Genomic DNA, 14,203 nt, shown 5'->3' with positions numbered 1-14,203 from the left:
GTCTGCTAAATGACTAAATGTAAATGTAAAATGGTAGAAAATGGAAGAAAACAGTTTCAGCTAAACAGCTTTGACAATCGAATCATGATGTGAGCCACTTAGAGCTTTCCCGCTGCGTGTTTCCACTTCACCTGTCAAGCAGTTCACACAGACTCATCAGGCAGCAATCAGCCTGACGAGCACTCCTCAGAAGTTATGACACCACTGAGGCCTCTTCTCTGCCGCTTTGTCGTCAGGTGGGGGTTGTAGTCCTGATTTGTGGGTTGCTGGCAACCTCTCCCATGAGGAGGAGGGTTGCTCTGCGCCCCCACGCTTTGTGCATTTACACTCATGAATGTTGGAGGAAGCACGTGTTCTCATTCTGCCCCCCGACCCCTGTGTTCATACTTTATGGAGTCATTAAATATGGAGGACACAGCTTCACCTCACTGATGGAAGACGGGAGAGAGAGAGGAGAGATGGAGGGATCGGAGAGAGATGGGGGGGGGGGGATTATCTGTCATTTTTATGCCTTTTCTGAATGCCTGGATATGTATCCCTCCCTGTAGACACCCTCCAGAAGAATGAATATTTCAGAGATAGCCAAACAACCACATTGAGACTGTAGAATAAATCTAACCTAAAAAAAAACGTTATAAAACAGTCAATCCAAAGGCTGACTCGTGGCCTTGGAGTGTTTGCTGATAGTTCAGGTTTTTTTGGGGGTCAATTTCCCATAATGTTTATACCCAAACAAGCACAAATTGTGGGAAAAAAATTACTCAAAAGTAAATTATATCTATACATTTTAATGTAAAAAAAATACAAAAAAGTCCCTCAATTATTTCCATCCCCTTCACCTACAGTATATCTGCTGCCTGTTGGAGGCTGCACAGTGAAGATTTAACTGACACCTGGGTGAGGTGTTTCTGCTCCCTAAAGACAGTGGGATATTGAAATCATTTAACACTTTTGCTCCAGCAGCTTCAGTACTGAGACGTCTTACATAACAAACACCACTTCCAACCTGCCACAGTGGCTCATCAGCTCTGGTTCTGGTGTTTTATTCATGCAGAGCGAGAGGAAATGAGGGACTCACACAAACCTCTTCTGAGATGAATTATTTTGTCTTTGATGAAGCAGGAAGGTCCTAGTTGAAAAGCTTTGGTTGTCAGGTCATGTCAGTTTTTTAAATTGACTTTTGGGGGAAAGACTGAGTTAAGTATTTGTACATTACCATCTACATGCCATTGAATAAGCAAAACATTTACACTCCAACCCTTGGGTGCCACAAACCTGAGCCAACTTTGTGATTGACACCACTAGGGGGCAGAACAGCTATGTATTTTGGGGGGAAGAATGGGAAGCTTTATCATGGTTATGATTCAACAATAATTTATTCAGATTGAAATGTATCTCAAAATTCCCTCTGAAAGGAAGACGTCTGACACATTGTTACTTAACTGTTGGCCTGAGCCTGTGTTTATGAACTCAATCTATCTCCTGTTTGTTTTGATCTCTCCATGCGCTCAGTGTGCGACGCTCTGTGACCCCACCTCGGCTCCGCCCAAAGCCACGTTCGTTTTCTTAGGGACAAAAGGGTGTCTCCTGGCCTCGCTGGCCCCTACAGTGTCTGGTGAGCTATCGTTAGGCTCCAGGCTACTATCCCAGGGCCACGAAGGGAGGCCCTGAGGGGACCGCGTCCCCACGTCCCCTGGCATCAAAGGGAGCCCCGGGTCAGGGGGCCAAGGACAACCTGAGTCAACCCTCTCGTGGGCCTCGCATCACAATGGCAGGGTATGTTCCCACTATTTAGCACTCACTTTCCCAATACTATGCGCATCTCCCCTCCTCTAACGACATGGTGTCGCCCTTCCCACTGCCAAGGAGAGGGACCTGGTGGTGAAAGGGTCACTGCACTGTTTGAGATTTAATGCCATAACTCATCTCCAGAGATGGTCGGTATGTTGACCTTGAAAGATGGAATGTTTCTGTTTTGGCTCGTTATTATGTGATGGTAACTTTTGATCTGTGATACCATCTGATTGTATGACCAAGAAGACATTGTTCTGCTCTCGTTTTGTTCATAGTGTTAGTGTAGATGTTTAACATGCTCATATTGCATTCAAATAAATGTAGCATGTCGAGATCCATATTGGATGGTTTGTGTTTCTTGTTTTTAGAGGACGAAATGGAGAAATGATACCGCAGCATTTTGCTCACTAGACAGAACAGTGATGTCTCTACACCTTTCGGCTTCACTCCTCTTTTCACCCCTCCATCCTTCCTGATTCAGCACCTACCCTGAAGCTCATCATTACACTCTCCACCCAGATCCTCTTTGTTCTCAGAGCTGAGAGATCTGCATTGTCTTGTAAGCTTGTTTCCTCTCGAGAGCCTGACTGCACGGAACTCTCTCCTCCGCAAATGAAAAGAATCTTTCCACACCTTGTGGCATACCTTACAGACATTATTGGGTGTTTGTGGCACTCTCTTTTAAAACTTCTTATTTTGGAATTTGGAGAATTTGAGTTACAGCGATATACAGTGATTGAACGGAACAGTTACCCAAAATATTAGTAATCATCGCGCCACTTTGGAAAGTTAAATCACTTGAGGCATCGGTCATGCCTAGATGTCACTCTGGATTGGTTGTAATACTGTAGGCGTCTAACTTTGTTCGTCAGCCTGAGCCACTATTAGCCATATTACAACATTCATAAAGATGTGAAAGCGTCACAAATCCCGTTATCTAGACGTGTCTTCTGCTGGGACGTTCGACGCTGCATGGCTTGCCAGACATATTATGCAAAAGAATAATAGACTTGCCATTCAAACCTAATGAGATTATATTTCAGTCTCCGCTTTGACGTGTGTGTGTGTGTGTGTATTCTGTTATTTGCTCTGGGAAAAATCTTTCACAAAATAAATTGGGAAGATGTGTGATTGGGTGTTTATGATCCTATTCTGAGAACCTTGGGGCTTTTAACTTCAATGCATTTTCAACAGGCTAATGTTTAGCTCCTGGTTTTTCAAATCACTGTGCAAAGATCTAATAGGTTCAGAGACCAACAGATGTAAATTGTTAGTTGTTGGAGACGTTTTTTTGGTCTAATTGTTTGCCTCACACTTGATATTCCAAAACACTACAATTATAGAAGTGAGATTTGCTATTGAATCCATCCCTTCTGGCCAGTTTAACATAACACAATTGCCTGTGTTTTTTCGCAAGGCTTTTCAGTGGTAGAGCAGAAGGCAATTGTTTAAGGAGATCATAGACTTGGTCAACTAAAACTGAGGGAGGAGATGTAGAGAGGCGAAGGGTGCAATTTTACATGAGTTTCCTCTTTCTCTGATGACCAATAAAACTGGCCAAAGAATGAAAGTGAATGACAGGGATGGGGTCACCAGGAAACACAATGGCTGGAGAGAGGAGAGGAAATCTTATCTGCTTGCAAATGCTAATTTTATTGAGCATCAATTAAGGACAGTTTTTTATGACGCTTTTTGGGGAAAACAAAACAGGAGAGATGGACCCCTCCCTCCCAACCTCCCTCCTCTTGCTCTGGGGGCCCCTGGTGGAGTGGCCCTGCGGGCCAGTGAAAGGGCCCCCCTCCCTCCATCCCAGCCTGGACGGTATTGAGGCCAGGTCCTAATAGGCTGGCACCTCCTTTGTGCCTGCCCTCACCCACATTGGGGAAATGAGGCCTTGTCTGTTTGTTGTTCTGGAAGCCCGCATGTCCCGTTCATCACTGTCAGGACGCAGAGACACACAGAAAGACGAGGACCAGGGGGTCTGTGCTGTCCAATCTGTCCTGCTTTAGGCTTTACGACCCTGGGTTCCACGTGGCGCCTACCCCACCCTGGACCCCTATACATCTCCATCGGCGCCATTTGGTCCCCGGTGCCTTTTGTAGGGCCTCCCTCCGGCTGACAAGGCCTGTCACTGCACTGCTAACAGGGGTCAGGATGGAGCTGCTAACTAGACAAAAAGGCGTGGGCCTGTGGCCCCGCAATGTTTAACCAACGCCCAACCCACTCGCACCCCTGCTCGGCCCCGCTGCCCCCTGAGCTTTTGTGGGCTCAGGGTTAATCTTTTAAGGGCCTTGGCTGGGACGCACCCCCAAATATACTGCAAGACAGTCAGTAGAGCTGTACTTTTATGATCCCGTCTATTGTCTTAGTGCTGTGGGTCCTGCCTTTAAATCTATACTGTTTAATGGACCCGATCTCTATGACTGCCTTACACTTGTTAGGGATCGTACACCATCTGATATATTGCTGAGATTTTAAGGCCGCCTTATATCTGAGTGATATTGAAATGTGGACATGATGACAAAGGAGTGCAAGGATAGCAAACTTCTGGAAAAATCCTATTGATACCTGCAACAAGTGGTTTGAATCTTACAACTCGACGGACTGATCACTTTTTTACATCGTTCTTGTGGATACTCCACCCAACTCTTTCTACAGACACCAATGAGATACAAGTCCAAAAATCCCTCTTCTCTTTGTATGACTCTTTATCGTTATTTCTCTCTCTCTGTGTGTCACTCTCTCTGTCTTGTGTTTATTGGCCCCCATAAACATGTATTGATATTTAATGCCACACTCAGCAGGTCTGGTCTGTGAGGGCCTACCTCTCATCTCGCTGTCTCTCCAACAGGAAGGGATAGACAAAGAATCATGTCAATGACAAAGGTGCTTTAAACCAATGGCCGACCCTTATAGTGCTGTGAAACAGGGTCACACAAGGACAAAGTGTGAGTTTGACTGAAATAAATGAGGACAGCCAGAGTATGGAACGCTAATTTTAAAGGAGTTTTTAAAGGTTTTGTGAGTCCTATGTAGAGTACTCACTGCAGAATCCCCTGACTCTGGTGAATGACGGGGGGGAATCCTGTGACTGCTGGTTGTGCTATATCATCACCTATCAGCAGTTACAGACAACAAATACAACGGTGTCAACAGTTGTGATATTTCTATAGATTGGCGAAACACTCGCAGACTCCAAGAGAACAGAGTGGGCGGGGCTGAGACAGCGGCCCCTTCAACTCTGCTCCGTAACTCCTGTTCCAATAGTTAAACAACAGCAGGGATGTCAACCCCAGGGTCACAGCCTCTGTATTGTCAACCTGGCAGAGTGGAACAGGACCTATTTAGGTGGAGAGGGTAGTGAGAGTTTGTGTTTGTGTGTGTGTGCCCGGGCAGAGACTCACTGATCCTCTACATTTGTAGCATATAGGACGCTGTCACCATTGATTTCCTGTATCTAACCTGGAGGACTGTGGCATGAGCAGGGGGAGCTGATCCCATGATTAGAATTCCAAACTGCTCATATACAAATTACGATTTAATGGAGGTCCTTAATCTCCCACCTGAGCCCTCTGAGCAGACTGTGTGTGTGTGTGTGTGCGCGTGCGTGTTTCAGTGTGTGCACATGCATACATGTTTGAGAGAGAGAGAGGGAGGGAGGGAGAGTAAAAAATAGGAAAGTGAAAGCATGGGAGAGATAGAAACAGAACAAGTGAAAGAGAGAGAGAGAAGGGGGAGGAGAGAAGAAAAAGAGAAAGGAATTTCTCCTTTATGAGACCTCATCTAATTGCGCTTCAAATAAACAGTTTTATTGTATTGTTTTCAATTAACATCCCAAGTACGAAGTGTGGAGGAGACACAAAGGTGGTATATGATCTATATAATCGGAGGTATATAATCTAGGCGTGAAGCATAACAGCAATGCAGGTCCATAAACTGTGTTCCAAAGTCTTGAATGCACAGACAAGACATGTAACCTTTCAGGGAAATTGCACTTATTCCTTTCCCTTCATCAAACCAATAACCAAGGAACTCAATTGTGTGTCACTAAACTAGTCTGATGCCATCAAAAGGTTTGACGGTCTAAAGGAGAAACACTCAATTCAATGGACAAGCTCATACCCGAAAGAAAGCCAGACACACATGCACACACAAACGCAAACACACACTCAATCACCTCGTCAATCATCGGGGGCAATGAGGAGTCCCAGCGGCCACCAACACTCAGGTTTTGTGTGTGTTGACCCCAGGGTCAGTGGTAAGTGGCTCGGGGCTGGGCCTCACACAATAGGACAGCATCATGTACTCCACATACAGTGGCGTTGCCGCCGGCGCTCCCTCTTCAGTGGACACATGGCAGGCCTATCCACAGATGGGACGGAGACTGGGGTACTGGGGGGGGGGGAGGTTGGGGGCTGCTGGGGGTTGCCGTGGTGAGTGAGCACAAGCGGAGGTAACCAGGGCCTGGGATGAAACAATGGCGGCTGATGAAAAGACAGGGGTCCGTGCCTGAAAGTCGGACAGGCAGATTATATTGAGGAGGCAGGTCCCCCTTGTTATCAAGCAGGATGACACGGGGTGGGGGATGGGGGATGGGGGTGGGGGGCAGCCAAGGAGTGGCAGAAGTGTGCAGATTGGGGACACAAAAGCCATCTACATGCACCAGTGAGCGGCCAACTGTTCAAAAGTGTGACCGGCAACAATGGCAGCCAGAGACACTGTGTTTCCTAACCGTCACATGGGAGTGTGTGTTGTGAGTGTGTGTGCTCATGCATTTGTTACATTACGGAAACTTTGTATCAGTCTAATAAGCTTGATCCGGTTCCTCAGTTATATTATATTATATATATATACTATATATATAATATTTACATCTGTTACACCTTACTGTGGCTTACAAGGACTGGAAAACATTAGTTAGATGCAACTGATTTAATATTTGTCTCTAGTGAAACAAAAAAGAAACACATTTACACACCGATCTGTCTTCCTACAGTACTGTGGGGTGACCACAAACAGGGCCTCCAGGCACTTTTCTGAAGGTGTAAGCATTTTTGGCACTTTTATTGGTCCACCTGATGTGCAATGTTAGACGTAAATACTCCACCACCATGCCTTGAGAAGAGACATGAAGGGGGCCGTAATGTGTCTCTCTGCTACCTGATGGGGAGCTTCTGGACCAGACCTCTTCTCTCCTGATAAGTGTCTGCTCCTTTCCTGGTTCTGGACAATCCACAACCCCCCCCCCCCCCCCCACCCTCTGTCTTCCTTCTTACCCCCCTGGGGTAGTTGTGGGGTAATTTATGAAGCTGTAGCAGCATGGAGCAGGCCTGTGTATGGGACGGCCTGCTGACCAGGCTCCTTTCAGCTCCAGAGGAGTGGGTTCCCTTTCATCCTAACCCATAATCAGGCTTTCTCCCTGGGCTCGGGCTGGGGTCCCAGTCCCTCCTGGCCCCTGCAGTATGCCCCCCCCCCACCACCACCACCACCACCGCTTAAAGATTAAGCTAGCCAAACGGGCGGGCGTGCAGGGGAAAGTTATTGGACTCTTTAGTGACTCATAAAGTTCCTAGGGGATTTTCACAGTGTCTTTGTCCCCCCTTTTGTTGCGCTTGAGATAATGCAATTGTTTCAGGTGGTGTAAATGAATAAATCATTTCGCCATTTGTTCACCCTGATGCCGGATGATAACAAAGGACTGAGCTCCCTCACTGAGAACACTTGTCGGCCTGTTCAGCAGACTGCACGCAACAACTTTATATCTTGGCTCTCCAGTGTTTTGTACTCTCTGATAAAGCTTTTGAATTCCTGTTCTTTCCCTTGATAGCGCAGCCATTCTCATCTCAGAGTCTCTGTAACAAAAAAGCCTGGGGATAAAGAGATGAGAGAGTGTATCAGGGAGTGTGGTCATCTCTATCGCTGCTGTTGTTGTTCTCTGGTGGTTTGATGATGTGTCCTTTGCTGTAAGCCAGTCCTCTCAACCACGGGCCCAGGTCAGGGTGTGTGTGTGCATGTGTGTACAGAGGATCTCCTGCTGATCCAGCTAAACAATGATGAGGGAGAGACTGAAGGAAGCCTTACGGTACACAGTCTAAGGTTTGCTTTCCAGCTTAGCGCTTTATTGAGCCATGATGGGCCTAATCTGCCCTGATCCTCTGTCACTACAAGCATATGCTTGTGATAATGCCCTCATTTTCTGGTCACCTGAGCACTTTCATTGGCGTGAACCCTGTGAGGTGGCAGAAGGGGGTCCCTAAACCCCCAAATGGACACTCACGAAGCCTCGTGAAAGGAGGGAGGGCTCTTTGAAAGATGCCGTCCAGAGAGGAAAGTCAAACATTTTAATTCGGAGTTAAAGAGAGAGAGAGAGGGATTATACGGAAACATGGAGGGTCGCTACTCTTTCAACGGTTGGCGCTCCCTCGGTCTCTGTGTGTGGCCTATCGCTTCTGCAAACACATGAATAAGATTGAGAGAGAGAGCGAGATAGAGAGAGAGAGAGAGAGAGAGAGAGAGAGAGAGAGAGAGAGAGAGAGAGAGAGAGAGAGAGAGAGAGAGAGAGAGAGAGAGAGAGAGAGAGAGAGAGAGAGAGAGAGAGAGAGGGTTTCATCACTTTGTCTGGTGGAGGACAGATTTTTTTCATTCTTCGAGTTTCTTGGCTTGTTATTCATGACTAGCTGATAAGAGAGGTCAAGCTACTGTATCAGTGATTCCGACCACCTGTCTGCTGTCAGGAGTAGGATGAAAGAGATGCTCCTCATATTATTATTCTCATACTTCACAGATGGAGGACAACATGAGCTACATGAAAACACTGGATGATGGTGTTACATTCTAAGTCCGTTCTGAACGTCAATCTGTCAAATTTAGAATGGTGTACTTTATGCAGACTGATACGTACAGACTCATAATTCATGAATTTAATTGCTAATAAAAAATACTGGATACCTTTCCTTTTGTATATGAAGCTCAAGCTTGGCTCAGAAATCAAATCAGCCATTAAAAAGTCTGTAAGACTCATCCGGAGTGAAATTGAAGCCATTGTGTCAAACTCACTTAATTAAGCCCAAACCCAATTAGGAGACTCAGGGTCCAGCAGCCATCTTGGCCAGAAGCCTAACGATGGGAAAATCCATATGCTCCCGATAAATGGCTCAAGTTGGCCCACAAGGTTCTCCAATTATAATATCACGAGAGGGAACCGAGCCAAGGAACCCTGCAGGTTCTCCTGTTGGTGTCGAGATGGGGGGTCCTGTCGACCCACTTGATTCCCCATCCTGAATAAATAATATGTGTATGTGTGTGTCAAAACTCAAATTAAAAACACAAATACATTTACATGTACTATCTGGCCACTGCAAATACTGTGTGGTTTAACGTTGCCACAAACATTGTCAGAATGTGGACACACCAGGACACCCACGGGCAGACCAGACCCTCAGCTGGAGGTGAGTAAATGTATACCAGGGTTTCCTACTGGGCAGCAGTCAGCCAAACCAAACAGAGACATGGTTAGGGTTTCACTACGACCAGAGGGAGAAAGAGTAACCAATTATTTTTCTTATATACCTTTAGAAATACATAAAAAGTTATTCACTTGATGTGGTTGCATACTGTGGCAGTAGCACACAACTATGATGTTGGAGACTTTACTGTTTATGGACTGATCTCAAGTCTACAAGACCAAACCACTGCAAGATTTGGTAGTGGAGGTAAGCCTCAATACTGTGCACAGCTCAACACTTTCACACATCACATCCTGCAGAATATTTCCTGGCATAAAGTCCCACCCACAATGGTTTTACTCAGTGAATACTTCTCTTGGCAGCATTTGACAGGAAATTCCACAGCAAAAGAAAGAAATTCACTTAAGAAAACATCTGTGGAGGGTTGTGGAGAAAATGCAAAGCAGGGCTTAGCATGAAGGGCTAGAGAGGTGGACACGACCTCTGTGTTTTGAGTGAGCTTTGCTCTTTGGAAACAACAACATGTGAAAACAGTACAGAGTGTTCTGCTAAAAAACATGTCCTTATATTCAGTCCAAAATGTGGATGAAGCAACATTCTCTAGGATGGATTTCACTTCAGTCTTATAACCTGTCAGTGACACAGACCCACACACACTGTCATAGTGATGTTAATGACATCTCTGAGGCCACTGCAGAGCTATGGAGGCTGAGCTACACGACGGAGGATCTTAGAAAGTTAACCAGGTTCAATCTAAAGAGCTTTACGACTGAATGAGGGGAAGACAATGCTAAGCCCACTCTTTGGTATCTTTTTAACTACCTCCTCCCCTCTCCAGGATCCCCTTCCACAGATAGTGATGTGATTTCGCAGACTGTTTGGGAGCTTGGTCGTATTGAATCTGACCCCATTGTCTTTAGCCCCCCTGTTGAATTGTACCTAGTCTGTCATTAACGGTCGCCTCTGTGTTGCAGCACCGCATGGAGGGATTCATACCACAGTCCTCCTTTTTACTATGTCATGGTTACCTCAAGTTTTTACTACTGCGTCATCTGGAGGCATGAAACATGTCTCCAGCAGATATGACATTTATACGAGGAGATGAACACACATCTCAACTGTTGCACGTACAGTTTTTGACGGAGTTTCGGCAAAAGGTCTGACCCTGTGTAGCCCGAAGAAAAGGCATTTCTTAAGTTTAAACTCCCAAAAGTTTGATGAAATAAGTTTCCCTAATACTACTCTACTCTCTACTGGTGTGTCCTTCCACAAGACTAATGATGTAAATTAACTGATGGCAAAATGTGTGATTTACATCTTCACAAATACACGTGAGAACAACTAAGTATGTCTTTTTCTGATTAAAATACTTTTATTATGTGTTGAATGTTTTGTTTAAGTGCAGTGTATGGCTTAACACATATGTGTTGAAATTCAGCCCTCTCTGGTTAATGTGTGTTGCCAGTGCATGATCAGACAGGGGGGTGTTAAATGTGGGTGTGGGTAGGTGGGGGGTTGAGAAGGGGTGAAAGTGTGTCCCTTCTGCAATTGGCTAGTGGATCTAAGTGTGTCATTATGCGCCTCATTGTTCCTTTGTTGGGATGGAGGTATAAATGCACCCCAGTGGGCAGAGAGAGGGACAGTGAAGACAAACAGAGCCCACAAGAGGACTACAGCACCAGCCTGTATCAGTGAAAGGAACTGCTCAAACAGAAGTGGGAGTGTGGGAGCACTGCCGTCGAGAAACCATCGACCTCTGCCTTTAGAGTCCACCTGAGAACCTGCTTTTCCCCCTCATCTAAGAAGTGGACGCAACCATTTGTGGAAGTGTTTTGAAATCAAAGATTTGGGACATTTTGAGTTTTTTTTTCCATCTGTATTTCCTGAGATGGATTCTGATGCCGGCTCCAGCTGCAGTCGCTCCTCGTCTCCAGACCTGATTGTCGATGACAACATGGGAAGTTTCTTCTCGAACAAGATGTTCCAGGCCTACTGCCGTGAGGAGGGGGCTGCCAGGGCAGCCATCCAGGGCAGGATGGAGCACCCTGGGGGAGGCAAGATGAAAGGTCAGGGTGAACTCCCGAAAGAAGAAGGCCAGGACCTGCGCCTGAAAGTCAACAGTCGAGAGAGGAAGAGGATGCACGACCTGAACCAGGCCATGGACGGCCTGCGGGAGGTCATGCCCTACGCTCAGGGCCCCTCCGTCCGCAAGCTGTCTAAGATCTCCACCCTGATGCTGGCCCGCAACTACATCCTCATGCTGTCGAGCTCTCTGGAAGAAATGAAGAAGCTGGTGGGCGACGTCTACGGAGGCAGCGCCGCTCAGAGCCGATCAAGCAGAGTTAACCCCTCCGCCCCGGCCCCGGGCAGCCATCTCCCCCTCCACCCCCTGGCCCAGTCTCTGCACTCCCTGGTGGGCAGCACGGCCTCTGCTCTTCAGCACCCCTCGCCTGGCATAGCGTTGGCCCCACACTCGCCCCCCTCCGCCACCTACCTGGGCTTCCATGCGCCCGTCCAGAGCCTGCTGAAAGACCCTCTGCACCTGACCAGCTCCTACAGGCACTTCCCGGGCATGCCCTGCCCCTGCTCGCTGTGCCAGCCTCTGCCCACTACCACCTCAACCCTGCACAGCTTGTCCATGGGCAGATGAGACACTGGACTGAACTAGGCCCCATCAAGGACTGGGCCTGTTGTTTAACTATGAAACAAACTCATGAACTTCCTAGCACAAGGATTTGTAAATGTATTGTATATATATTCAGTTAAGTATGTTGCTGCTATTTTTATGAATGATATGTGCATTTGTCAATACTGCGGCAAAGATTCAACGCTCTACACACTGTGGCATTCTGTTCATTTGGTTCCCTTTTGTGTTCTGTATAACCACTCTTTACATTTATGTTGTAATAGCAGAAGTGGCTGCTACTTGAAATTCAAGATGCTGAACAGAATGCCAAAAACGACAAAGCTATTGGTGCCTATGTTTTATTTTCCTAAATTAAACTTTTTAAATAAAATGACCAAGAATCCCTTTCATTGTTTTATACACAGAAGCATATTTGAGCTATCAGCATGTTGGGTACCTTCTAAACATTTAAAAGTCCAAAAACATTTACAGTATGTCAACTTGTACAACCCAGCCTCTCCACAGTGGGTCCAGGGTGAGCAGGGAGTGGGGGGAAGGAAGGAAGGGAGGGGGCTGGTAGGAGCAAGGAGGAGAGGGTGTTGTTGCTAACCAGCTCTGGGGAGGCCAACCCCTGACTTAAAGAGGGCCAGAAGGGCCAGACAATGCTGCGGTGCAGAGGCTGAATGTGGCGCTCAGGACATGGGGCACCATCCATCTTCACCTCAACAGGGTGTGGGAGATGAAAGGAGGATGCAGGCGCCAGGACGGCGCGTCACTTTTGTCTGGCACAGGCAGGGGACACGGCCCTGTCCCTCTCATCTCCAAGTCTGAGGATTTGTCACCGTACCGTAAGGACATGGGTGCACTGACTCCTGTGTCACATCTGAGGGGGAATCTGAACAGCAAAAGAGAGGTGAGATCAGCGTCGGTTAAGGAAAAGTGTGAACATTCAATGGATTTAGGAATCACAGTTATCAAGAACATTTCCTCAAATAGAAGCCATGAATTTATATAAAAATACTATACACTATAGATTAGGGCCCTTTCTTTGATCACAAATGAAAACAATTATTAACCAACTTAAGCTAACACTGAAAAACAATAGCCTACGATGTGGGCTGGGTGCGGTGGACATGTATTTACTCAAACCCCCAACAATGGCTCACCCTCACTTAGCAACAAATCAACCGTGAAAAATACATGCTTATCCTCCCACGGCTGACGGATGAGGAGGAGATCAGGGGAAGAAATGAAGAGATGTAACTCCTTGCCGTCCCCTACCTCTTGCCCCCTCCCCCTCCTCCCCCTTAAGAGTTCTGAATAGGCCCAGACAATAGACGTGCATGGGACACAAAGACCGGGGGAGGCCAAGCTCTCGTGCCTGGGACACAGACCCCCTCCATTCAATCTACATTTCATCATGGTAACAAGCCCCGTCGGGCCAAAAGGCCTGACACCTCGCTCGCCACAAAGGCGGTTAGCTCTAATTTATGGGGCTATTGACACTGTAAAGAGCCCCTGTCAGTACTGGGGGACTGTCAGCTGTGGGACGTCCCAGTGGGGGGAGGCAGCTGCCAGCCCTGCCCAGGGAGGGGGCTTCTGTGCTGGGGACAGGCGCTCCGGCGTCACCTGGTCCCTGCTCCTCTGACACTGGGACCCAGGGTACTCCCACATGGCCCCCCTTTTATTTGGGCACAGGTGGGAATGGGAAGCTGAACACATTGTGGGGATTAGTGGGATCAGCCTTCTTTTGCTTCGCTCCCTCCTCTAGGTGGATAATTAGGGACATTGACTTGTGCAAAGCTGGTGTTTCCTGATCAGGACCAGATGGTGTTAACCCACAGCGTAGCATCAGCAGGACGGGGAGTGTGTGTGTCTGGGTGGATGGTGTATAATGGATATGTATCTTAAATCATACAATATGGACTGTGCCTCTCACAGTCATTCTGTTCAGTCACTGCTGCCACTGATGCTTTTAGCATATGTTTAACCTGCTTCTAAGGTAAGAGGTCATGTGCTGTTCACAATGTGCCAAACACTTGGGGCCTGTATATGTAATGTTGGACATTGAGTAGGTGAGACCGGGTCTGACGTCTACAATGAGATATACAACATGTAATTGTGTTCATTTGGAACAGCATAAACAGGACACAGGACACAATAAAAGTCACTGAAGTATACTTTAGGAAGCACATACTTCAACCAAACACAGTACAACAACAAAAGCAAAATAAATGTAACAAATCAAACGTGCAGTCACTGTAACAGTTTGAAATATGAAAATGTGTGGAAAGATCCTAAACTCATCAAGAACACT

The 14,203-nt window shown here is 46.9% G+C and overlaps 1 protein-coding gene across 1 annotated transcript; it reads left to right on the top strand.

Annotated features, from left to right (window-relative positions):
* Positions 1–11,148: 11,148 nt before the first annotated feature.
* On the top strand, positions 11,149–11,910 carry olig4 (oligodendrocyte transcription factor 4). Its single transcript, XM_067243777.1, has one exon. The coding sequence runs from the start codon at positions 11,149–11,151 to the stop codon at positions 11,908–11,910; it is 762 nt and encodes a 253-aa protein (XP_067099878.1).
* The last annotated feature ends 2,293 nt before the right edge of the window (positions 11,911–14,203 follow it).

The sequence above is a fragment of the Osmerus mordax genome, chromosome 9 (genome assembly GCF_038355195.1).
Source record: "Osmerus mordax isolate fOsmMor3 chromosome 9, fOsmMor3.pri, whole genome shotgun sequence".
Lineage (NCBI taxonomy): Eukaryota > Metazoa > Chordata > Actinopteri > Osmeriformes > Osmeridae > Osmerus > Osmerus mordax.
This window is presented reverse-complemented; position numbering and strand designations above follow the sequence as displayed.

Bases quoted from the DNA above. Each gene is read 5' to 3' on its own strand.
- olig4 (XM_067243777.1), top strand. From the start codon at position 11,149: ATGGATTCTGATGCCGGCTCCAGCTGCAGTCGCTCCTCGTCTCCAGAC.